The sequence below is a fragment of the Magallana gigas genome, chromosome 7, assembly GCF_963853765.1.
Source record: "Magallana gigas chromosome 7, xbMagGiga1.1, whole genome shotgun sequence".
NCBI lineage: Eukaryota > Metazoa > Mollusca > Bivalvia > Ostreida > Ostreidae > Magallana > Magallana gigas.
In genome coordinates, this window is record NC_088859.1 from 47,735,636 (window position 1) to 47,760,980 (window position 25,345).

General features: G+C 34.3%; 3 protein-coding genes across 3 annotated transcripts; all 3 read left to right on the forward strand.

The window, feature by feature from the left end:
* The first annotated feature begins 3,864 nt into the window (after positions 1-3,864).
* LOC136269945 (uncharacterized) lies at positions 3,865-4,833 on the forward strand. The gene has a single exon (XM_066065867.1). The coding sequence runs from the start codon at positions 3,865-3,867 to the stop codon at positions 4,831-4,833; it is 969 nt and encodes a 322-aa protein (XP_065921939.1).
* Positions 4,834-11,849: 7,016 nt separating this feature from the next.
* Positions 11,850-15,384, forward strand: LOC105336388 (RNA-binding protein Ro60). Its single transcript, XM_011440699.4, has 2 exons — positions 11,850-12,165; positions 13,453-15,384. The coding sequence occupies exons 1-2, from the start codon at positions 12,041-12,043 to the stop codon at positions 14,972-14,974; spliced, it is 1,647 nt and encodes a 548-aa protein (XP_011439001.3). The 5' UTR covers positions 11,850-12,040; the 3' UTR covers positions 14,975-15,384.
* A 7,163-nt stretch (positions 15,385-22,547) lies between these two features.
* Positions 22,548-24,816, forward strand: LOC117681359 (retrovirus-related Pol polyprotein from transposon 412). The gene is made up of 3 exons (XM_066065868.1): positions 22,548-22,719; positions 22,873-24,596; positions 24,694-24,816. Exons 1-3 carry the CDS (start codon positions 22,548-22,550, stop codon positions 24,814-24,816), a joined length of 2,019 nt encoding a protein of 672 aa, XP_065921940.1.
* The last annotated feature ends 529 nt before the right edge of the window (positions 24,817-25,345 follow it).

The window sequence follows — 25,345 nt, forward strand, 5'->3', positions numbered from 1 at the left end:
GGAGAAATAAGATGGCGCAAATGCCCATTCGGTTAAGTAGTGAAATACAATTTTTAATTTATTTTTTCCAAATTAAATCTATTCAAATATATTATGATACAAGTTTGCAAAGCACAATTTCAAACTATATTAATTTTTAATACATTTAACAAAAGATAAGAAAAAAAATATTGTCTGTAATTTTGGTGGTATCGAACCCATAACATAAAAACCCTAGATATTTAGGTTAGCTTATGTCAGGTACTCTAACCACTGATCCATTTCAGACAGAACAAAGTGGGTTGTTAAAATATCATGTGTGACTTTGGCCACGAATTAACGGACTTATTTTTTCAAAACGTTCAATTATTGGGATACAAAATGATATTTTTAATGTACAGTGGGTCATCTCTCCACGTTTTTGTTGATTGAAATCGGTTTGTTTTCCAATAGCCCTTATTTAAACAATGAGAAAAATATGGAGCACAGACCCACTCTATAAAAGAAAATGCCTTGAAGTTCTATAAAATGACAGTATTTGCAGGTTTTGATACGTTTACGCCTGTTTGAGTCAACATATTCCAAGTATTGAACATATCCATAGGTTAAAAATAAATGATTTGTTAAATATATATTGTTTTAAATAATTTTTTAAAAAAATATCAGATTTATTGATACTTTAATTTTTCAGTAGCTTGTCCGACTATGTATGGGCATTTTACACGCCTTATCCACCCTCTTCTTAAGATGAACAATATCAAATTGTGAATTTGACATTAAATTTGTTTTACATTCCATCAGTACAAAATCCTGTATTAAGACACCAAGAATGTTATCTGATGTTTTTGAAAACTCACTTGGTCTTCTTCAAGGGGAGGTATTGTCCCCCATTCTTTTCTCATTTTATGTTAATGATTTAGAAATGGAGTTCATTAAGAATGGTAATGTCCCTTTGCAAGTACAAGAGTTAAATCTTTTTACGTTAATGTATACTGATGATATGGTGTGTTTTGCAGAATCTGTACATGAACTTCAACTAATGTTGAACACGTTGTATGATTAAAACTTTAAAATGGGACTTGGTCATTAATACAGATAAAACAAAAGTTGTAGTATTTAGAAATGGAGGTAAAATCCATGAAAATGAAAAATGGCATATACATACTGACCATATAGAAGTTGTAGATAAATTTATGTATCTTGGTGTTTTATTGAACTACAATGGGAATTTTAATGTAACACAAAGACAATTAGCCAGTCAAGGTAGAAAAGCAATGTTCTGTCTAAGATCTAAGGTTAGTCAATTGAATTTAAATGTGGAAACTATGTTCTCTCTTTTTGACACTTATGTAAGTAGTACATTGAATTACGGATGTGAAGTCTGGGGAAACCACAGTGCGGGTGACATTGAGAAAATACATTTAGAATTCATAAACAATGTTCTGTGTGTTAGAAAAAATACAAATACGTCTATGGTGTATTTTGAAACTGGCAGGTTGCCGTTGAGGATTGTCGCTATTTTCGGATTTTTAAGTTTTGGTTTAAATTATTACAAAGTAAAAATTGCATTTTGAGGTCATGTTATGATAAAATGTTAGAAGAGTGTGAACACAAATTGAAAAATGTATCAAACTGGGTGTCAAATATCAAAGACAAATTGTTTGAAATTGGTTTAGGCTACATCTGGGCTGACCAACACAGAATATGTTATAAAAGCCATTTTTTACTTATTAAGCAAAGAATAATTGATACTTTTGTACAAACTCTTTTTGCAGATATGAATAGTTCATCTAGATGTATGTTATATAAATATATTATTGACCATTTTTCACTGCAATATTATTTGGTGAAACCCATTCCTTGTATTTACAAAAAACAACTCAGTAAAATCAGAATGTCATCACATAATTTATCCATAGAAAGTGGACGCCACAGAAATATTGTGCGAAATAACAGAATATGTGAATTTTGTAGATCCGAAATTGAAGATGAATATCACTTTGTCTTAATATGTCCACGATACCAGCAATTAAGAGCCATATATATAAAAAAAATACTATTGGAAAAAACCATCAATGTATAAATTTATACAGCTATTATGTGTAAACAATGTTAGAGAACTCTGTAACTTAGGAAAATTCTTGCATCATGCCTTCAAACTACATGTTGACTAATATACTATTTTTATAACAATTGTTGTAATTAAATTGATGTGTTGAATTGACATTCTCCAACGCTATCATCACTGTATTACATATTTATTGCTATTACCATTTGTTAGTAAATCCATGCAATGTGCTGCACATATTATTTATAAAAATTTCATATGCAATAAGATGTATGTCTTACGCAATAAAGAAAGTTGAAGTTGAAGTATAACAATTTGTTTTATAACTGGTCATATTTTTTTTAGTTTTTGTAATCAATTAAAAAAACTGATTTATTTTTTTTTATTTTTAAATAATAATGTATTTTCTATTCTACAGGCACGTAGTAAATTGCATGAAGAATTTAATGGTACTAATTGTTTTCACAGAATTTGCGTATAAATAAGGTAAATCAGTCGAAAACTAGCGCACGTTTTTCTGCGCAATAAATATACAATTTTTTCAATGGGTGGCCCTGTAGCTCTCCGGTCTGTCAATATTTTTTTCCCGGAGAGCTACAGTTCTGCAGCTACGTCTACATGTAGATTATGGAATAAGTTTCATGCAGAAAAGAAAATTTCATCAACTTTATCCATCTTTAAGTCAGAACTTAAAAAAAATATACCCAGAGCTTACAAACACTTCAGGTAAGGAAATAGGAAATATTATTCTACGTCAATTACGGAATAAAGCTAGTAAAGCTTACTTATCTAGGGGGGTTTTAATTGATGAAAGTCGATGTTTATACTGTGGGTCTGAATCTGAAGGAAAGTGTGATTTTCCCCCCTGGATGCCCAAGATACACTCAACAAAGAGACGAACATTTTATACAACTTATTGGCATTAGTGTACCTTTTCATATGATCAATATACTTCTGATTTTTCATATAAAGAAAATTATAAAATTGTTTCCCATGTTTTTAGTTATATTGGACCTCCCAAACGTTTTTGATTCTCTTAAGTTACACTTTTTAAACCTATTTAAGTATTATACATGTATATTTACTTATTATATAGTTTCCTTTTATTTACTGTTCTTTTCAAATGGGCTGGATCATGAAAATCACATTCTTAGGTTTGTATATTTGCAATTATAAATGAAGGTGATAGATTTGTTAATGTAGGTGTGAGTGAACATGTATATCAACAATATGTCTTACAATCAGGCTTGGGGCGAATTACATTGTAAAGTAATGCATTACATTACCATTACTTCATGAATTTGGGCATTAAATTACCATTACCATTACTTGATTTTCTTGAAGTAATGCATTACATTACCATTACATGAGTAAAGTAATGCATTACCATTACCATTACTTTTTTTTTTAAAGTAAAGCTAATAAAGAGTTTTTTTGTTTTTTTTTTTTTTTTTTTTTTTTTTTTTCAATCCACGTGACCAACATGGAGTAGTCGAGATTTTGGTCGCTCCGCATTTTATGTAGATTTATTTGATAAAAGGAATGGATCACACCAGGATTTCATTTAAAAGGTAACAAACACAACACGTTACTGATATTTATGCATTTTGTGCATTGAAAATGTCCATTTACAAACAACATGCAGTTAGAAAGCCTTTTTGCGACCAGTGAGTTCAGCTCACGGGTTATGGACTAAGGAGTAAGGACAGTCATTCGTTTACTCGTATTTACCCACATGCTTGTGCAAAACTTTATGTGCTTATACCTTTATGTGTCTTTATGTGTCCGTGTGAAGAGTGATTTATATTAAATTAACAATGAGTGGAAGAGGTAAATCGTTCAACGGTAACAGGGGCAACAGATCATACAGATCAAGTAAACAGCCTCAAGCCAGTATTCATTCCACACCCATATCAAACTCATCTGACAAACCAAAATCACTTAAAAGGTACAGACCAAATTCTGACTCTGAAATTTCCCAAGAACTCCAAGATCTAAGTAACATACTTGATAATTTGTCAAACAATAAGGAGCTTCTTAAACAAGCCACCAGCATTATCCTCGACAAACCAGCAATCAAAAACTGTATCCTTGGTGAACTTTCTAATGAAGTTCAAGAACTCAAGTTTAAAACTGTCAATCTCGAGAATCGTATCGATGAGCTCGAACAGTACTCGAGAAAGACATGTCTCAAATTTTCCGGTATACCGGAAAATGTAAACGAAAATACAGACGACCTTGTGATTAACACAATTAACTCATTCGTCCTGCCACCTGATGCCAGAAAACTGGACAAATACGCAATAAGCACTTCCCACAGACTCGGTCCTCGGAACAAGGAAAAACCACGCGACATCATCGTTCGTTTTGTTAGATATCGAGACAAAGCCGTGGTTTATGCTAACAAAACCAACCTTAAAGGGTTCAACACAAACTCCAATAACAGTTACAGAATCTTCATCAATGAAGCCCTTACGAAGAAGCGATCTATCATTTACGCCAGCGCCAGGCAGGCTGTTCGCACCGGAAGTGCCAAGGGATGCTGGACTATCGACGGGAAGATTTTCGTTAAACGTAATGACGATAAACGGGTTTTGATCAGGACACAGGAAGACTTGGACACTCTTGTCTCTCGTGCAGCAACGATGCAGGACGCGTACTGTGAATCTGACATTGAGGAAGCTACCGAATCTACCAATCAAACGCGCCGTAGCTCGTATTCTGACGTGGTGAAGAGTTTTCCTACACAAGATGACCGATCGAATGACTGCTTAAATCCTAAATAAACTAAATGTGTCTCAGATATGTGAACTTAACAAATTTGTGTCTTCTACACCTATCTGTGTGATTCTACGATCGATAACTCACTTCACTAATTGCGGAACTGTGAACTAAGTGTATATATTTTTGTTTACACTATGTTGCATTACGTTATTCTCATAGTCATGCTATATTTAGCATTGTACTGGTCAGTAGGAACCGTCCAGTACACTTTTTGTTTTCTCCTTTCTGAGGAGCAATCAATCACTCCAGTCTTTTGTACATTTATTTTTGGTGTTATTGATTTTTCATTACACCATCTGTTTTATATAACTCATATTTTTTTCATTTTTTTTCATATTTACTACAGTCTAACGCAATACGTTTATGCGTTATTTAACTACCTTTGTATATTGTTATTTACCTTTTGTTTTGTCATTGTGCACATACATTTTTTATGCTATTACTTTCACCCCTACGTTTTGTTTATCTCTTTTGTTGAACAATATTTTGTCAATTGTCATATTGAGGTATCGTCATTTTCATTTGAATACCTTCATTCAGCTGTAAGTTTACTACTAGTGGTGTATCTTCCGGTTTTTGGTCTTATTCATTACCCATATACGACACATTATACAGATTGCAGCCATCATTTCCCCCCTATTGTTATCAAACAGTTAATCATTGACAATGGGTAATTCATTAGAACAATACCGTGCTGCAATCGGTAACTTCTATTTTTCATGCAGATGTGTATGCAGAAGTGTTCTGGTCAATTTTTTTGGTTTCTCATTTTTTTCTAAGATCTTTATGTTTCGAAGTATTTGTCTTTTTGCATTAGCTATGAAACACTTAAGCCGTCACATTGTCGTTTATAATTTCTATCTACAATTTTTCATGTTTCTTTTACTTCTCTGCGGTGATATTGAAGTCAACCCGGGACCTATTATGACCAATGTCCTTGACATTTTACATTTGAACATTCGCAGTATTAGAAACAAAGTCGCGAATCTTAATACTATAGTGCATGATTTTGATATACTTTGTTTTACCGAAACACATCTAGATCGTAATGTTACTAACGAAAGCTTAATGTTAGATGGATTTAACACTATTTATCGCAAGGACAGAAATTGTTTTGGGGGAGGGATAATGATATATTTATCAGATTTATTACGAGCAATAAGGCGTCCTGAATTCGAAACAACATGTAATGAAAGCATATGGATAGAAATTGAAAGCCATACCTGTAGTTATTTTCTATGTTGCGTGTATCGACCCCCAAATTCCGACGGAAATTTTTGGACCAGTCTTTCTTGGAGCATTGAAAAGGTCGGGGAAATCACAGACAATATCATTATAATAGGCGATCTAAATGTTGATTTGTTAAGTATTCCACAAACTCATGTAATTCACGATATTATGTCCAACGGAAACTTTGTTAACAATATCAATGAACCCACTCGTGTCACAAACACTTCGAGCACACTCATTGACCTAGTTTTGTCAACACCGGCTGTAAAGGTACACGAGTCCGGCGTACTTAACATAGACTCGTCCGTTAGCGACCACAAGGCTATTTATATTTCCTTCTCCATCGACATTGAACTGAATCGTGCATACGAGCGTAATATTTGGGTATATAAAGATGCAGATTTTGAAAAATTAAACTCTCTAATTTCCAACTGCGATTGGGATATTACAATTAACAGCGCTCCAAATATTGATGCGGCAGTTGCACAGTTTACTTCAACATTTATGGCATATGTTAGTGAATGTGTACCCGAAAAAACTATAACCATACGCCCCCGCGATAAACCGTGGTACGACTCGATGCTTCGTAAAACTATGAGAATTAGGGACCGCTTACGAAACAAAGCTTTAAGAACCAATAATGATGCCGACTGGACAAAATTCCGACACGTTCGCAATAAAGTAAATAATATGAAAAAACACGCTATAACTAATTATTATGATAATATTGAATCTGCATTGCATGATAGTAGTAGGAATGGTAAAATATATTGGAAGTTGATGAAAGATTTATTCAAAGTTAAAGCAACAACTGAAATACCCCCATTGCAATTCTTTGAAAATGGACAACCTACATTAGCCTTTTCAGATATTGAAAAAACAGAAACTTTGAACAAATATTTTTCATCAATTTCAAATATTGAATCTGCGAATCGTTCATTACCAAATTTATACTATATGTGTAATAATTTTTTTTCAGATATTCACATAGAGGTTCAAGAAGTTTTTGACATTATATCAATCTTGCCCGTTAATAAGGCTATTGGCCCTGATAATATTAGTCATAGAATGTTGAAATATACAAAATTTTCCATTTCAAAACCTTTATGTATGCTTTTTAACAAATCACTTGTTGAAAATTCATTTCCAAATTATTGGAAAATAGCTCATGTTCTACCGCTCTTTAAGAAAGATGATCCATCTGTTACAAGTAACTACAGACCGGTATCCCTGCTAAGCTGTGTCAGCAAAATTATGGAAAGGATAATTTTTAAGCACGTTTATAATTTCTTTCACGAAAATAATTTATTCTATAAATACCAGGCAGGTTTTTTGCCTGGCCATTCCACGGTATTCCAACTATTAGAAACATATCATAGCATTGTCAAAAGTATAGAAGATGGGAAAATGTGTTGCATGATTTTTTGTGATTTGTCTAAAGCTTTTGACAGGGTGTGGCACGAAGCCCTAATTTTTAAACTTCAAACTTATGGTATAAGTGGGCATCTTTTACAATGGTTTAAAAGTTACTTAAGTGATAGAACACAAAGGGTAATGTACAAAAACAAGTTATCATCAACGTTATGTATCAATGCTGGTGTTCCACAAGGGTCAGTATTAGGACCACTTTTATTTCTTATTTACATTAATGATGTAGCAACGAATATGTTATCATTTTGTAGACTTTATGCTGATGATAATTCATTACAGCATTGTGATTTATATACTAAAAACATTGAAATTGTATTGAACCATGATCTGAAAATTCTCAGCGATTGGTCTGACAAGTGGTTATTGAAATTTAATCCGTCTAAAACAAAAGCTGTTTTTTTCACTAAGAAACATGTAGAAGAATTTCCTAAGTTATTTTTTCAAGGGTGTCAACTGGACTATGTTTCAACCCACAGACATCTTGGTTTACTTTTTTCTAATGATTTAAGTTGGTCTCAATATATTAATAATATAGTAAACAGTGCATACAAAAAATTAGGACTTTTGAAAAAACTTAAGTTTACTCTAGGTAGAACTAATTTATCAAAAATGTATATCACGTTTATTAGACCAGTTCTTGAATATGCTTCTGTAGTATGGGACGGTTGCAATATGTTTGACATGGAGAGATTAGAAAAAGTTCAATTAAGTGCTGCAAGGATTGTTACTGGTTTACCCATTTTAGCATCTACAGATTCTCTCTACACAGAAACTGGCTGGGAATCTCTGGTCAGTCGACGAAATAAGGCTAAATTAATAACCATGTTTAAAATTCATACAAATCAAGTACCTGAGTACTTGAGCAATATTATTCCTCCCGTAACAAAAAATGTCTCAAAATATCACACAAGAAATAGCGAAAATTATAGTGTTCCAATCAGCAGATTAGAACTTTACAAAAAATCTTTTGTACCTGACACCATTCGGAAATGGAATTCTCTCAAATTAGAAGTTAGGGAAGCAACGTCTCTCAACATATTCAAGAAAAACATTACTGAAAGTATTCCTCAACCTCCAAAATATTTTTCATTTGGTAAACGCACTATTAATATTTTACATACCAAGTTGAGACACAACTGTATTTTGAATTATGATCTGTATAGAAGAAACATTATTGAATCATCCAATTGTATTTGTGGTCAAAAGGAGGATATTTATCACTTTTTCTTTGTATGCAAGAATTATGTAAATGCAAGAAACAATCTTTTTGAATTACTTTTTAATAGGCTTGATGAAACAATTTTAATTAACTCACATTTGCTTCTTTGGGGTAGTGACAATTTGTCTTACAATACAAACTGCTTTATTTTTTCAGCAGTTCAAAAGTTCATTAATGAGTCTGGAAGATTTAATAATTAAATTCCTTTTTGCTTTTGCTTTCTATACTGTACATTAACGTTATCTACTATATATTTGCAATTACTTTGTAAATGTATGTCCATGAATTTAATTATTATAAAGTCAATAACTATAAGTAACATGTAATATTACATGTACTATGACAATTGTATATATTGTATGTATTATCATTAGGAGAGGAACTTGTAAGTTGTAAGAACTTGTTTCCGATCCTTTTGTGTTACTTACACAATAAAATATGTTCAAATCAAAGAGTTTTTGCAAATGTTTCAAATTTACAACACTCTTTAACATATCTACAGCTTTATGCTTGCGGTATCAGGTTCAAATTCAATGAATAAACAAGAGTCATTCTTTATTTGCTCAATATATAATCATATTGTGGCAATATGAACAACATATTACATAAGTAAAATGATATTTATAGACATTTGGCATAATACAATATCAGATAATTATGAAATAGAGAAACAGGATAACATGCGTAACAAAAAACAATTTATGAAATAATGTTGCTGTTTTTAAAAGCTAAATATAGATATATCCCAAGATTACACAAATCTTTATAATTTTGGACACTTAATTTTATTAATTTATAAACAGATGATTTTTCCCAGTTATATTTCTTAATTTATTTTAATCGTATTTCTTTTTACGGAGGACACTTTAAGACAAAAGATTGCTGTTGCACTTTATGGTCGAAGTTTCAAAGGGTTCATCTTTTAAATGCATCCATCTTCCGGGCTATACTAAATAAATGTTTTGGAGGAGCAGTCAAAGCTTGGACTGGAAAATACTGTTTGACGATCTTTATCTTAGGATATATTAAGTGCAATAATAGATTAAATACATAAATCTTGTATTTTCTATCAGTCCAAACTAATGTAAAGTGTAATTAATATACAGGAGAGAGAGAGAGAGAGAGAGAGAGAGAGAGAGAGAGAGACAGAGAGAGACAGAAAGAGAGAGAGAATAAGTAAGATTATTTTCAAATGGGTTATAATATTGGAAGTGATATTGATTTTCATCATGGATGGACAGTGCATTCATTTGACTTTTAAAGGTGCATGTCTGTCTCCTATTCTATTGTGACATATTGCGAAGGGAAGGGGATTGAGGTGTTTAGCACTTCTTATAACAATAGATTGTTTTGATACTTAGATTATCCTGGGGGCATAGTGTGTTGTTGACACATTTCTTATTGAAGTGCAGACTAATTGGAGTAAAGTGTTTAAATGATTAAAAACTCTTAATAACAACACTCTTAAAAATGTTATGAAATTGTGCTGTTATCTTTAGTAATATAAACAATTCAAAAATGAGTTTTAAAAAACCTTTTTTAATAAAACATGTACAATTAAAACATTTTTTCTTAATTAGAATTATTTCTTTCTTCTTTAAAAATAAATTAAATCAAATTTAATTTCAACTATTCATTTATTCATCACATTTTTTAAAGTGAACATGCATAAATATGCATAGTAATGCAAAGTAATGCCATGTAATGCCAGCATTACACTAGATTTTGGAAAGTAATGCATTACATTAGCATTACTTGTAATGCTAATTTTGAGGCATTACACATTACTAGCAGTACTTTGAAAACATGTAATGCATTGCAATGCATTACCATTACATTTAGCATTACCCCAAGCCTGCTTACAATCATATATGGTAAATGTTCAGATAATTATTTAATATTTAATTAGTATCCCCTGTCTTTTATACACATAATATCAATAATATTCTTTAAATTTGTAATATCATATTCTTATGCCCATAGATAATTTCTTCTTGACTTTGTATGTTTGAAAGGGTTAACATAGGCTTATCTGTTATCCAATCCATTCAATAATTTGAACATTCCGTTCAATAAAACACGTTTAAATTAACAATGTAGGTGCCTGTGATAGGAAAGTCAACCATCTACTCCAACGCTGTTGTATAATGTTGTACAAAATTCAAAAAATGTAATTAACCTATTTATTGACGAAAACAATTACTGTTAGTAAATTTATTTTAAATATTTGTGATCAAAGCAATTTAGAAACAATTAAAGCAAAATTATTTTATTGTCATCCTGTACAAAAATTAAGTTGCTAACTTGTTACAGATTCCATGAAGCAGAATTGTTTATGCCTAGAAAAATTAGCGATTTGATGATATTTAGTTACATCAGAAGTTATCCTATAACGGAACAAATATAACACTAAAAAATATCGGCTTCCAAGATATATAGTTACTACAGCATTGTTCACGAAAGAGTTCATGTTAACGTATCATCATTTTGTAAACTGTTATTTGCTTTATGGGCGTGAATACAACATTTTAACAAACTGAGTGGGTGCAAATAAACACAAAATTCTCAACATGATATACTGTTAATTTTGTATTTTCACCCGCAGAAAATATACAATGAACAATAGCAAAGTTTAAATTTATTGGGTGAATGTAAAACCAAAATTAAACAATATGACGTACTGTAATTTTTAAATTATTTCTATGTGTACACTTCTCCAGTGAATTTAAAAAAAGAAGTTTTTTCTGAATTGAATAGTTTAACGTGTAACCATGTATACAAATATTTTTTTAAAAACATATATTTTTTAAAAATATATAGATATCACACAAAACAGCAATTATATGCGTAAAGCAGAATAAATATGTAAAAACTGATAATTTTTAATTAAATAAACTCAAGTTATAAACATTGATTCGTTAATTTGTGCTTCTTTGCTGTTGAATTTTGAACCGGTTTCATGATCAAAATTCCACGTTGCGGGTCAATTTTCAACGGATTGGGGTCTTTATTCAACAACTTTGGTCTCAATATTCAACGTGGAAAAATGAACCCCGGGTCAATTTTCAACCCGGGTCAAAATTCTTCGTTACACCGGTCAGAATAGACATTTCCGCTAGCCAAGGGTTTACAATCCACTCTGCTCCTCTGGACAGATTGGATTGTAAACCAGTCGCTAGCGAAGATGCAGAAAAGATTGCGCACATAGTCTTTGTTTTTGATTTAATGACGCTACTGACGCTCCATAATCAGGAGTGAAACGAAAGTACTAGTACCCAAACTGAACGAAGTCGTAAACCTGACAATCTAACCTGACTGCAAATGTTAACATGGAAGGTCTGTCTAATATAGATGCATGGAAGTACTGTCTTAGAAAGTATTTATGTTTGGGGACATTTGAAGGATTGCTGATCTCAAATAACACCAGCATTGACCTGGAAAAATGTATCGACAGGTGAGAATTACGTACCTTAACCTACAGTAGGCTACAGGAAGTCAATGTCCATTTAATTAAATGTACTCATTAATTCATAAGTTATTTATATAAATATAGAGATTAGTTAAACAAACTTCAATTCCTTCCCTTTTGCTGATTTAAATTTTAAAAAAAACCAATCGGATCCATGTCAATATTTTGAACAATGTTCGACAACTCTCTTCAAAATACCGGTGGTCTAAAAATTGAGTAGTTCATCAAACTAAATTGCATTCTCATTCTCGATTTTTTTTTTTGGTTATTTGTTGGGTGTGATCAAATATGATCATTTTTAAAAATTGTCTCTCTAATATTTTATTTATTAAAAAAATTCTGGCGGTTGACAAAAGAGTCAAGTTACAAGTGAGATATGCGCGGCAAAAATATAGATGTCAGATTCCGAAGACTCGTGCCATTAATTTTGTTTGTTAATACATGTGTAAATACTTTGAGAAAAGCTTCATTTATACATTTTTAGTGATAGCTATTGTATCAAGAACATGATGCATGCTTTGTGAATGCTACAGCCGCATTAACGTGGTAATTATTGTTGATCAATGAACAACTCAGCTGTTGGATTCTGAAATATATATTTCGATGTACATACAGAATTTTGTGGTCTGTAACAACAACTATTTCAGAAGTGAATATAATAAAATCCACACACATACAGCTATGATTCTCGCATTAAATGTTTTAAGATATTTGAATAAAACTAGTTTCGGAATTTAGCGCCAATCATGCGCGCTTAAGTGACTGTTATTTTGTAAGTAATGATGTGTGAGGGGTTCTACCAGTTATAGTCTATAACTGGTAGAACCCCTCACACATCATTACTTACAAAATAACAACCAATCATATAACTCTCGCATGACCCAAAAACCTTTGATCTTTTTGACAATGAGTGTCAAACGTTGTCAATTCCAGTGATCTGTAATTCCCTATGTCTTATAGATGATGATGAGACTGGTGATGATTTATGAATTAGTACATTAAATTGCAATATATATTATTATTATAAATATTCTATGAATAATTCACCCTGTGACATTTTATATTTTTTGAAGTTTTGTGACTTCTGACATTGAAAAATGGCCAAGCAAGCAATAAAAATATTAGTTAACCATTCTTAAAATTAAAGATCTAAAGATAGATTTTCACAATTCTAAGCTATAATTTTGTCCATACCTCAGTAAACAGTAAACAAAGTAATCTCAACTTTATCAAAAAGGGTTGAAATGCATATCTGAAGTTTTCATTTTTCAGCCTGATAGTTGAAAAGCGTGGCTGCGAAGTTGTAGAGATCCTCCAAAAGTTTCGCAGGGAGAACCGCACCCCGAAACGTGACGCCATCTTATTTGCCCTGGCAACTTGTTGCAGATGCTGCCACCTTAAAACTAAGAAAAAGGCGTACAAGGCTCTACCCGACATCTGTCAAAACCCCGCCGATCTTTTCCAGTTCCTTAGCTTCTACAGATCTCTAGGTGTGGGGAGTGGATGGGGACGGGCACACCGCCGGGCTGTCGCAGAATGGTACCTCGGCTACGAGAAGCAAGATGGCCAGAAAAAAGAGGAAGACGAAATGAAAAAGATGGTGTACCACTTTTTTAAATATAAGTCACGTCATGGATGGAGTCACAAGGATGTTTTTCGTCTTTGTCATTTCAAAAAAGAAAATCTGGATAAAAAAGTGATGGTGAAGTATATGGTTTTGGTCTTTACAAGTCCCAAAAATGGCCGTGCTCGTGGTAAGGAGTGGTTAAATGAAGTGAAAGAGTCAACTCCGGTAGAAAATCACAGGAAGTTTGATGAATTGAAAAATTTAGTTGAAGAGTACAGTAAAGCACAAAAAAGCAAATCAATGACTGTTATAATTGATTTGATTGATAAATACGACATACCAAGAGAGGTGGTTCCTAGTGAAATGCTGAACTACAAGAACGTCTGGAAGGCTCTTCTGCGCCAAATGCCTTTCACTGCGCTCATCAGGAATCTCGGAAAAATGTCAAACCTTGGTGTTTTTGAGAGAGGAAGTTTCGAGGAGAACTTAACCATTCAAAAATTAACAAACCCTGAAAGCATTCAGAATTCTAAAGTGCACCCATTTACTTTGTTGGTGGCGTTAACTCAATACAGGAAAGGTCGAGGTGAGCTTGGATCCTTGATTTGGGCTGTGAACCCGTATATAAGCCAGGCCCTAGAAGATGCCTTTTATTTGTCCTTTGAGTCCGTCAGTACTGTAGAAGAGAAAAGTTACCTGATCGCCGTTGACCTCAATGGTGCAATGAATGCTCCAGTGATAGGATCGCCAACGATATCGGCACTTGATGCGGCTGCTGCTCTCGCCATGGCAACCGTCAGGTGTGGTGACCAGTGTAGCGTGGTGGCGTTCTCTAGTAAGGAGGGGACTCCTCTACAGGGCGTGGATGTGGGGGAGACGGACTCCCTACCGGACGTGCTCGAGAAGTTCGCCGTAATCAGTCCAGGGAAAGTAGATTGTTCACGTCTACTAAAGGAAGCCACGGAAGCCAAAAATGGCGGAAGTAGTGTTCTGCCCGAAACATCGTTTGATGTTTTTATCGTTTACACAGGTTTTAAGACTGATTTTTCCAAGGACGCTGCTGATTTGTTACATGAGTATGACAAAAGTTCTCGCTTCGTTCTGTGTAGTTTGAGTAATAGTTTGTTTCAAACGTCATTAAATCCGAAATTGCTTGAAATCGCTGGCTTTGATTCCCATACACCAAACATTATTAACGAATTTGTACGAGGGAGTTTTGAATGTTAACAAGCATAAAACACTGAACGAATATGAACATTATTTTGAATATAATGAACTTATTACTTTCACTTCATTGTTGTTATAGAAACTATGTATATAGTGTATAAATCTGATTAAAATTAGCTGCCCCGATACGCTTTCGCTCTCAGAACAGATTATTTTCACCAGATTTAATAGTGTCTGATTTGTATATATATCTTTGAATGTTCACATGTACATGTATCAAAAACTTGCGACATACACTGTAGCCTATATACTTGAAAATTGATGGCATTACTCTGAGTGCGAATGTTGTTTTGAAACGCTATCAATTTAATTACTAGTAATGCAATATATCATACACGTTTTATAATTATATCAGCAGATTTACTGGATGCGAGTTGAAATATTACTGATTAATAAAATGGACAAATCAACTTTTATTAATTTGATCAATAAAGTTAAATTGTAAAACAAAACCCAACATTCGAACAATGTAATAAGATATTGGCCTTTGCATGTCTTCGATAAGGTAATTGTTTAAGGTATAATTGTAGCAACATCTTTTAACCTTTTGTTAAATCTTGGATTCAATTTCTTATTTAGTTCAATTGTTCATTGCAGATGTATTAGTTTAGTTTATTTGTGTCATTTTGTTTGACTCGGTGATTTTTATTTTCATCGGAAAGTTGTTTGCATTCTGAGCATTGTACACTGTCTAATGACATCTTGCCCAGAGACATGAGAATAATATAAATTTATAAAATAAAATTTAAAAAAAATGCAGGAAGTTGAACGGAAAAAAGCGCAGAACAAACTCAAGTCTGTATCTTCAAATTAAATGCAGGAAAGACAATGATGAGTTTGACTCCGAGTCCGTTTCGGACGATACAAATGATGAGTTAAAATCTTTGTCGTAAATGTATGCATTTGTCTTGAAAATGGCGGAAAAAATTGTTCTATTTTGGGGGAAAATCAACTTTTAAAAATGTATTGCTTTTCATAAAAACAAAAGTCCCCGTTATATTCGAACTCTTGACCTGCGGTTTAGTAGTCCGAAGTTTTACCCACTTCGCTACAGAAATAGACACCGAACTTTGCTGGCATAAACAGTTTCACAACGAGTCGAAATCGCCATATTGTGACGTAATGTCATAAAAAGTAAAAGTGACGGGGTGTCGAGGATAATTAACATCTGGACTCATCTGAACAGGAAGGTCAAAAAACAAGTTGTCTAAATCAAAAAAATCTCAGGCGCTCGTATGCAAGGCTGATGTGCCAAAGCTTCAACGATTAGATTCACTCAACTTTATCGGCGATTCTCACCTTTATATCACTTCACCTCTCTATCTCAAAATCATAAAACATAAAATTTGTAAATAAAGAAGTATATCGATCATTTTCTAAATATATTTACTTTTGATAATGACAATAACGTGTATACTGTAGATACAAAAGCAATCATAATGTTGTATTTTACGTGGTTGCGAATTATTAAATGCTTGTGAATAGACAACATAAAATACGTTAGGAGAACAGTATTTTTAATAAGCACATATTCAACAGAATTAATCTAAATTGTAGTGAATCATGTGTATAAAGTATTAAAACAATGCAATGAAAAAATAGCCAGTACCTCTCCTATTCACAATTCCCATAACTCGCTATTTCATCTTTTTCCTTAAAACTCTATACAATTTACATTTTTAAACAATGCATGTTTCAGCATTTATGAGGCTACTCATAGATTTTCTCAACAATGAAAAATTGTTACGTTAAAAAACACGACTTCCCATGGCGAGTGATACCTCTGCTCTGGTGTGAATATTCAAAAATACACTAACAAGTCAACATTTAACAGGAAGTTGACATCGAATTTGTTTAAAGATAAATCCCACCATATGGCATGCCTAAACAAAGAGTTGTTAAAATTTCAAGCATCTGCGATTAATAGTTGCTTTGATAAATCTTTAACGAAAAGTTTGAAAATTTAGGCAAAAAATAAACAAAGTCGTCATTTAAGAGGAAATTGACGTTTTACTGGTACTAAAATGAAATCTCACCAAATGACATACCTATACAAAGAGTGTATTAAGATTTCAAGCATCTGTGATTTATAGTTGCTGAAAAAATACGACAGACATTTGTTACGGACAGACACACAGACAGACAAACAAACATTCACAGTGAAACAGGATATTTTACTCTCATTATAACCACAAGTAAAAGCAATTAAGAAATTATTTTATAATTATGTTGACAATAAAACAAAATCATGTGATAAATCCATTACTACTTCGGAAAAATCTCAACTCTCTAAACACAATTAAATAATTATTTACTGGGAGGCTTTCTGGTTGGTAGCACAGGGTTCTTGTTTCGCCATCATCTACGGAGTTCATCGAATTGCTCATAAAAGACTGAAAAAAAAAATATCCTTAATTTGTTTGGACTTGAGAACTGTAGTTGTCTATATGATTCATTGATTGCTCTTTTAACAAAAGTTCCAATATCTTTCGAAAAAAAAACAACTTTCAAAATTCACAACTAAAGCTATCGGGCCCTGAACTCTAGTCATTTTTAATTTTTTGTAAAGAAAATAGTTAAGTTCTTCAGCACTAGTTATCTTTCCTTCTAAAGCATTTGACTCTTCGTTGCTAATTTTGGAAGTCAATTTTTGATAATTGTCTAATTAAATTATTTTTATTATAATAATGTAAACATTTATGTATATTTTTATTAAATCTAAACAAAGAGAGATAGCTTTGAATTTTGGGATAAAAAAGCTCATTTCATAATAGAAACTGGCGAAAAACGGACTTTTAACCCCCCCCCCCCCCGGTGAAACAAAAATTCCTTTTGAGGGGTTTTATATATTGTTATTTAGCGTATTTATACCAAAGGGGTTGTTGTTTCACGGGGGGGGGGGGGGGGGGGGGGCATTTATCTACAGATCAAACTACATAAAAAGTATATTTTGCTATTTTTCTTTGTAACGTTTCAAAAATTAATAAATACGATTTTAATGATTTTTTTAGGCCCCCGTAAGCAAAAGTTTTGTTTAAAAATTAACGATTTGACTACAAATTCTATTTGATATGAATTAATTAGGATTTGATCATAAAATGTAAGCGGGTGTTAGCGTTCCCAGTTCTTTCTTCCTTCCGTTTTAACTCTGAATACTGCCATATTAGGTTTAGATTTCTATCATTACGCTCATCGCTTAACCATCCCTATATCTTTTCATGCTTCGCCCCATTCAGGTATTTTATTGACCGAACACGTTACATTGGAACGGAAAGATTTGTAGAAACGCGAATTTAAAAAAATCGACTGCACCGATATAAATATCAAATGAAAGATGAAACGAAGCAGACTTTAAATCAAGGCACGACATGAAAAACCTTAAACAATGGTCGAGGAGTTTTTACATATATGTGCCTTGATTTTTGTTTGCTTTGCCGTAACTTTCTCGACCGGTATACAGGTATGTATGTACCCCTGTAGCAGTTGAGTAGCGATAGAAAATAAAATGGCAACCAAATGCTTTCATGTATAGAACTTAAATGTTCGTATATAGAACTTAAATATTCATATATAGAACTTGCTTATGTATAAAAGAATATTGTCAAATAATTATTTTATAATTGAACGGTTTTCCGGGTGGCCGGCTTCGTCTCAGGCTAATTCCGGTTTACGTACAGTTATGTGTGGGTATCGTCTGATTTCCTCTCCTAAACATTGGCATTAAATTTGGATTTTTGTTTTGGTTCTGCAAAAACCACACTAAGATAAGAATCTTTTCTATTATGTACAGACTCCTGTGAGTTTGTTGTATCTCCGGATCTAAGAGCTACCGATGGGATGGAGCAGTCGGGCTTATCTGGCTTTTTCTCAATATGATACATTCGAGGTGGAAGCGGTGGTGGTTGATTGTGGATTTCTTCTGTAAGCGTGCAGTCTTGAGAAGAAAAGAAATCGAATTCGCCCCAACATTCATAATCATCATCGCTGCTAATACATGTATCCTCATGCACATCACAATGAATGCTGATAATTTGCATAGGAAGAGTTTTGCCAGTTCTGGAAAAATAACGTTAATGTAAACATATTGCATCGCTCTAGAGTTTATTCTACAACTGCATAATAATTGTCTTTTAAAATAAATCCCACAAACGAATTCTAACATAGCATACTCTCGCTCGACTGTAAATTCGGGAAACCTCCGGCAAACAGAGACAGACCATTCTGGTAAAAGGTTCATAACTTGCAAAAAACGTGTATTAAAAGTAAGAAAAGTGTAAAGAAAAACGACCTGAGATGTACAATGAAAATAATTACAGTATCACGACATAAAAATATCAACTTTGTGGGTCCGTTTCATTTAGATTTTTTTCATAGATGTTTTTTAAGGACGTGCTTTATCTTCTCTCACATTAATTGCATTACCCGCAATTGTTGAAAAGTTTCTTGCGGAGATTTATAATGAAAAAATGAATTCTAAATTATCAGGCTTTCATGCATATATGCATAAAGCTCGGAATACCACATTAGTGTATTAACATCAACCTGATGCATGTAATTAAGTTAAAGGGGCGTTGCAATGGGGAAAGAATAATTTTTCATATTATGAAACCGTTTAAATCCCGAAATCACAATTCCTTATTTAAATTGATGTTTGATTTTTATATTGTTACTGCATTTGTTAACTTGACCAGTCCCAGTCAGATTGAAATATCGTACGAAATAAAAAAAATTAAAATTGATTGTCTACGTAACCGAGGTGTCTACTATACCGCTCAACCTGACCGTTGCTGGAGGGTTTACACAGGGCGTAAGCGACTTATGAATCTGCAGAAGGGTACATATCTTTCGGAACAACTCACTTTCAAAATTTCGCCCCGTATTTACTATATTCATTATTAACAAATAACAACAACACATATATACCTTGCATACAGCTAGCCGTGTACGCTGGACGCCATACAAATTTTATTAAACATTTACTACAGGTACATGTGTTAATTTTATGTGATATGTAATATACAACTTTGTATTTTTATATAACACCTTTCAACATTGATAATTAAACTCATACAAATAAACAATGACATTTTTTTATATCACCAACAATGACCTTCCTTCTATGAAAATACATCATAGCCAGCCAGGAAAAACCTAGAAATAAAAAACGATGCAGAATCGTGAAAAAATTCTAGGAAACATGTATCCGTTGCCAATGCTAAATGATGCAAGAAGGGTGTGACGGACCTCACATAACACATATAATTTTTTAATTATTATATTCCCTAAATAATAACGGGTAAAACAACTTCTTGACAAAAAATATTTTAAAAAATTTGGTCTATCGATCACAAGCGACGGCTAGAAAGTGATTTACTCTAGTAATTCATAATACGTTCATAACAATTCCTTGCCGCTCATTGGTCAATACTGGACCATAACAATTTGTAAAACATGACTACCGTGAATACAACATTTTCCCGCTATACTGACGAAACGCGGGAAAATACAATGATCCTTAATAATTTTGAAAGGGTACCAAAACCAGACAAAGAATTCCATGATTGCAGCCCGAGCTGTTACTTCAGCCGTTTGTGAGGGGAGTGGCACACTCTCATCCTACTTTGTGAAACTGTCCACCATCATAAAAATGTACTCATTCTCCGCCTCTGTGCGGCCGTCCATCTGGTGAGAGTTGAGTTTTAGGAATCCCTGTCTGCGTGTTCTCCTCTGAGAACAGGGATGCAAGAGAGACACACCATCTATCTTACTAAAAAAAAATCCTGCTATCGATCACGTGCACGTCGGCAGTAGTGACAACCACCACACGACTGAGCTTAAGTGCAACTGTCAGGCCCAAGGTCCCACACGGCTGAATTACGCCTCGAGAGAGAATTAACGTCCGCAATAGGATGCTTTTTGCCCGGCTGATGAATGTCATACTGACTGAGTTCCTCAAACTACCGTGCTGTTTGCCCCTCTGGATGACGAAAGTTAATTAACCAGTTCAAACTAAGATGGTCTGTGCGCACGGTAAACTTCTGACCAAGGAGAAAATGTCGGAACTGACGGGTAAACCTGACGACCACGCGCAACTCCTTACGAGTTCTACAATATCGACGCTGTTCTGCAGAAAACTTGCATACCCGATGGTTCGCTCTCACCCATGCTGAACTTGACACAACTCCCCGCCAATGGCGAAGTCTGAGGCGTCAGTATCCAGAATGAAGTGCCCCTCCTGGGTCAAAATGGCCAATACTGGGGGCTAGTAAGACGTGATATTAGGTCTCGAAATGCTTTTTCTTGTTCACTTTCCCACCAGAAGGCAGTCTTGCCATCTTCGCTAGCCAAGGGTTTTCGGTCCACTTTGCTCCCCATAAACCCTTGGCGGATTTCATTACGATAACTCGGTGACAAGCTCCGTTTTATGATTGGCTGCAGCTGCGAGTAGCTGATCCAATCGCAGTGCTTGTAAATATAAATTTTAAAAGAAAACACATGTGTGATCTTTGGTAAAACATTCGGTGCTTTTAACAAGTTGAGGCACAAGTTCTCGAGTACAGTGCCTCCCCAACGATGGTCTAACCAGATCGCTTTAAAAACCTATATATTTTACTGGGATTTTACATAGTTCTGCAAACTTGTCAAGGCTCGCGTGAATGCATGGGAAGTAAACATGGCGAATGTAGAAGTTACCTATCCTGTTATATATTCGTTCCTGCTTATGGTTATTGCTTTTAAAGGTTCAATGAGCTCTGTTTTATTTTATTTTTTTGGTACGCATTATTCACGACAAAGATAACGGGCTATTTCTCTCTGGCTAATAATATGAGCTTCCGCCAATTTGACTTTGTCATTGTGGTCTATGTCATACTTTTAAAATAGTCGACGTAGACCATTGTATGCATGATTCATTGATTGACATTGAAACTATTATCGTTTACACATATTGAACATTCATTGGGTTACATAATTCAGTGCTATATATATGATCATTTTCAGTGTAAACATTAATTAATTATTTTGAGTAAAAAATTTACTATTGTTTCATTAATATGTTGTTGTCCACTCATCTTTGTGTATGACTGAACCATTGTATATTTTGTACAATGTTCAATTTAAGATGATGAATAATTAAAGCCATGACAATAAAAACTTGCCAACCTACTTGTTTGTTTTTTCTGTTCAGTAGAGATAACCCACTTTTAAAAAATGACCATGGGCTATAAATCTTAGTGCTTTATTAAAGGGGAAAGCTTTAGATGTTTATGCGTTGATGCCCAAAACTGATGCCTTTGACTACAATACCCTAAAGACAGCATTACTCAGACGCTTTGAATTGACAGATGACGGTTTTAAAAAGAAATTTCAATCATGTAGGCCAGATCCTAGTGAAACATTTTCCCAGTTCGCTGTTCGGTTGAGTAGTTATCTTGATAGGTGGATTGAAATGGCAAAGGTTTCCAAATCATTTGAAGACTTGTATGATCTTATGTTACGCGATCAATTTTTACATGTGTGTAGTCAAGATTTGAAACTATTTTTAAAGGAAAGATTACCTGAGAATTTGACAAGAATGGCAAACTTGGCTGATCAGTATAAAGATGCTCGTGACCTGAATGCACTCCAAGCTACGGGTAAGGGTAAGATGCCTTTAGCAAGAAAAGTTGATCAGGTGAAGAAAACAGATGTAGGTGAGAACAAGCATGTACCTAATGATAAGAAAAGGTTCATTCCAAAGACAGAGCGTAAGTGTTACAAATGTCATAGGTACGGACACATTGCACCAGAATGTAAGTCTAGAACATCGTTTAATAACGTTTCTAATGCAGTGCAAGACGTTGGATCCTCAGAGCAAAAGGTTTGTTTTGTTAGCACAATGCCTACTGATTCTATTGTAGATTCCAGAGTCTCTTCTTCTCTAATGACAATGTCATCATCTTGTCAGAAGAACTCGTCTTTTAACATGCCTTTATCTGCAGGGTATGTTAACAATGTTCCTGTGACGGTACTAAGAGATACTGGGTGTAGTGGTATTGTTGTTAAAATGAGCAAGATACAGGAGGAAAACCTTATAGTTGGTAAGAAACAGACTTGTATTTTAGCAGATGGATCTAAGGTATCTGTCCCGATTGCCGATGTGTCAATCGATACGCCATTTCTGAAAGGTCAGTATGAGGTATGGTGTATGGAGAATCCATATCCTCAACTTAGGGTTCCAGACATGATTACTGAAGATATCAATCCGATGACAATTAGGGATGCGCAGGAGCATGATCATTCTTTGAAAAAAGTACGTGAAAATGTAGAGAACAATCTCTCTCAGGTTAAGAAAAATGGTAAAGTGAGTTGGTTTAAGAAAAACGACCTTATGTTTAGACAGTATAGTACTCATGTGGGAGATAGGGAAAAGACTTATTCTCAATTAGTTGTTCCCGATAAATTCCGAAACCAGGTGATGAAACTTGCACATGATTCATTGCTAGCAGGTCATTTAGGAACACAGCGTACTTTAGCGAGAGTAACGTCAGAATTCTGGTGGCCAGGAATCCAGAGTGATGTGCGAAGATTTTGCCAGTCTTGTGACATTTGTCAGCGCACAGTTCACAAAGGTAAGATTAAGAAAGTACCTCTTGAACGAATGCCACTCATAGACGAACCGTTTCAGAGAGTTGCTGTTGACCTGGTGGGCCCTCTTTCTCCAATCACAGACAAAGGTAATCGCTACATTCTCACTTTAGTGGATTATGCTACTCGCTATCCTGAAGCCATCGCACTTCCCAGCATCGAAACAGAGAGAATTGCAGAGGCTCTATTTGAAATGTTCTCGAGAATTGGTATACCTCGTGAAATGTTGACAGATATGGGAGCTCAGTTTACTTCCGCATTAATGTCAGAGGTAAGTCGCCTTATTTCTCTTAGTCAGCGGACAACAACCCCGTATCATCCTAGCTGTAATGGGTTGGTGGAACGATTCAACGGGACCTTAAAGCAGATGTTGAAGCGACTCTGTTCCGAGAAACCAAAAGATTGGGACAAGTACCTAAGTGCTGTGCTGTTTGCCTACCGAGAAGTGCCACAGGAGAGTCTTGGATTCTCACCCTTTGAGTTGGTATATGGTAGATCAGTTCGTGGACCTATTTCCATATTGAAGGAGTTGTGGACAAACGACACACCAGATCCCAACGTCAAGACAACCTACCAATATGTCTTAGATCTCAAGGACAGACTCCAGTCTATGGCTGAACTTGCGAAAGAGAGTCTGGAAAAGTCGTCTACCAGATACAAGAAACACTATGACAGGAAAACTAGAACTAGAAGTCTAAAGGTAGGAGATAAAGCTCTTGTTCTTTTACCGACTGACAATAACAAATTATTGCTTCAGTGGAAAGGACCTTTTGTAGTCACAAAGAAAGTCAACAGAGTTGATTATCAGTTAGATATGCAAGGTAAGACAAAGACCTTTCATATAAATCTTTTGAAAAAGTACATTGAGAGACCAATTTCAGATGTTGCGTCAGTGACGGAAGATACAGGTGTTCTTGGTTTAGTGAACGCAGCAGTAGTTGATTGCGTAGATGATGAGGACCAAGATGGACATTTAGATGAGTACCCTCAATCACAGGTTAGTGTAAGCACAGTAAACATTAACCCATCATTGTCATTAGAGAGCAAGGACAGATTGATGAAGTTGCTTTTTAAGTTTGATGATGTTTTTCAAGACAGTCCTGGTATCACAAGTGTACTTGAACATGAAATTAGAACGGCAAGTGCCAAACCGATTCATGTCAAAATCGTCAGATACTATATTCAATGGAGGAAACAGTAAACAAAGAGGTGGGTGACATGTTGAAGATTAACATTATTGAATCTTCTGACTCCCCGTATTGTTCACCAGTAGTTATCGTGCCCAAGAAAGATGGAACAAACAGGTTCTGTATAGATTTTCGCCTGTTAAATAATCAGACCATATTTGATTCAGAGCCAATGCCATATGCTGATGAAATGTTTTCCAAACTTGCAGGACATAAATTCTTTTCAAAAATTGATCTATCAAAAGGGTACTGGCAGGTTAAGTTAACAGATGATTCAAAACCAAAAACAGCCTTTAGAACAGGTAAGGGTTTGTTTCAGTTCAGGGTCATGCCCTTTGGGTTAGTTACGGCTCCGGCCACATTTTCAAGATTAATGCAGAAAGTCTTGCATGGAATGGAGAATTTGTGCAAAATTTTGCTCAAATCGCGTCACCATTGACTGACTTGACCAAAAAAGGTTTACCCACTAAGTTGAAATGGGAAGATGCTCACAATTTAGCATTTCAGACGTTAAAAGCTTCACTTACTAAGTGTCCCATATTGAAACTTCCTGATATTA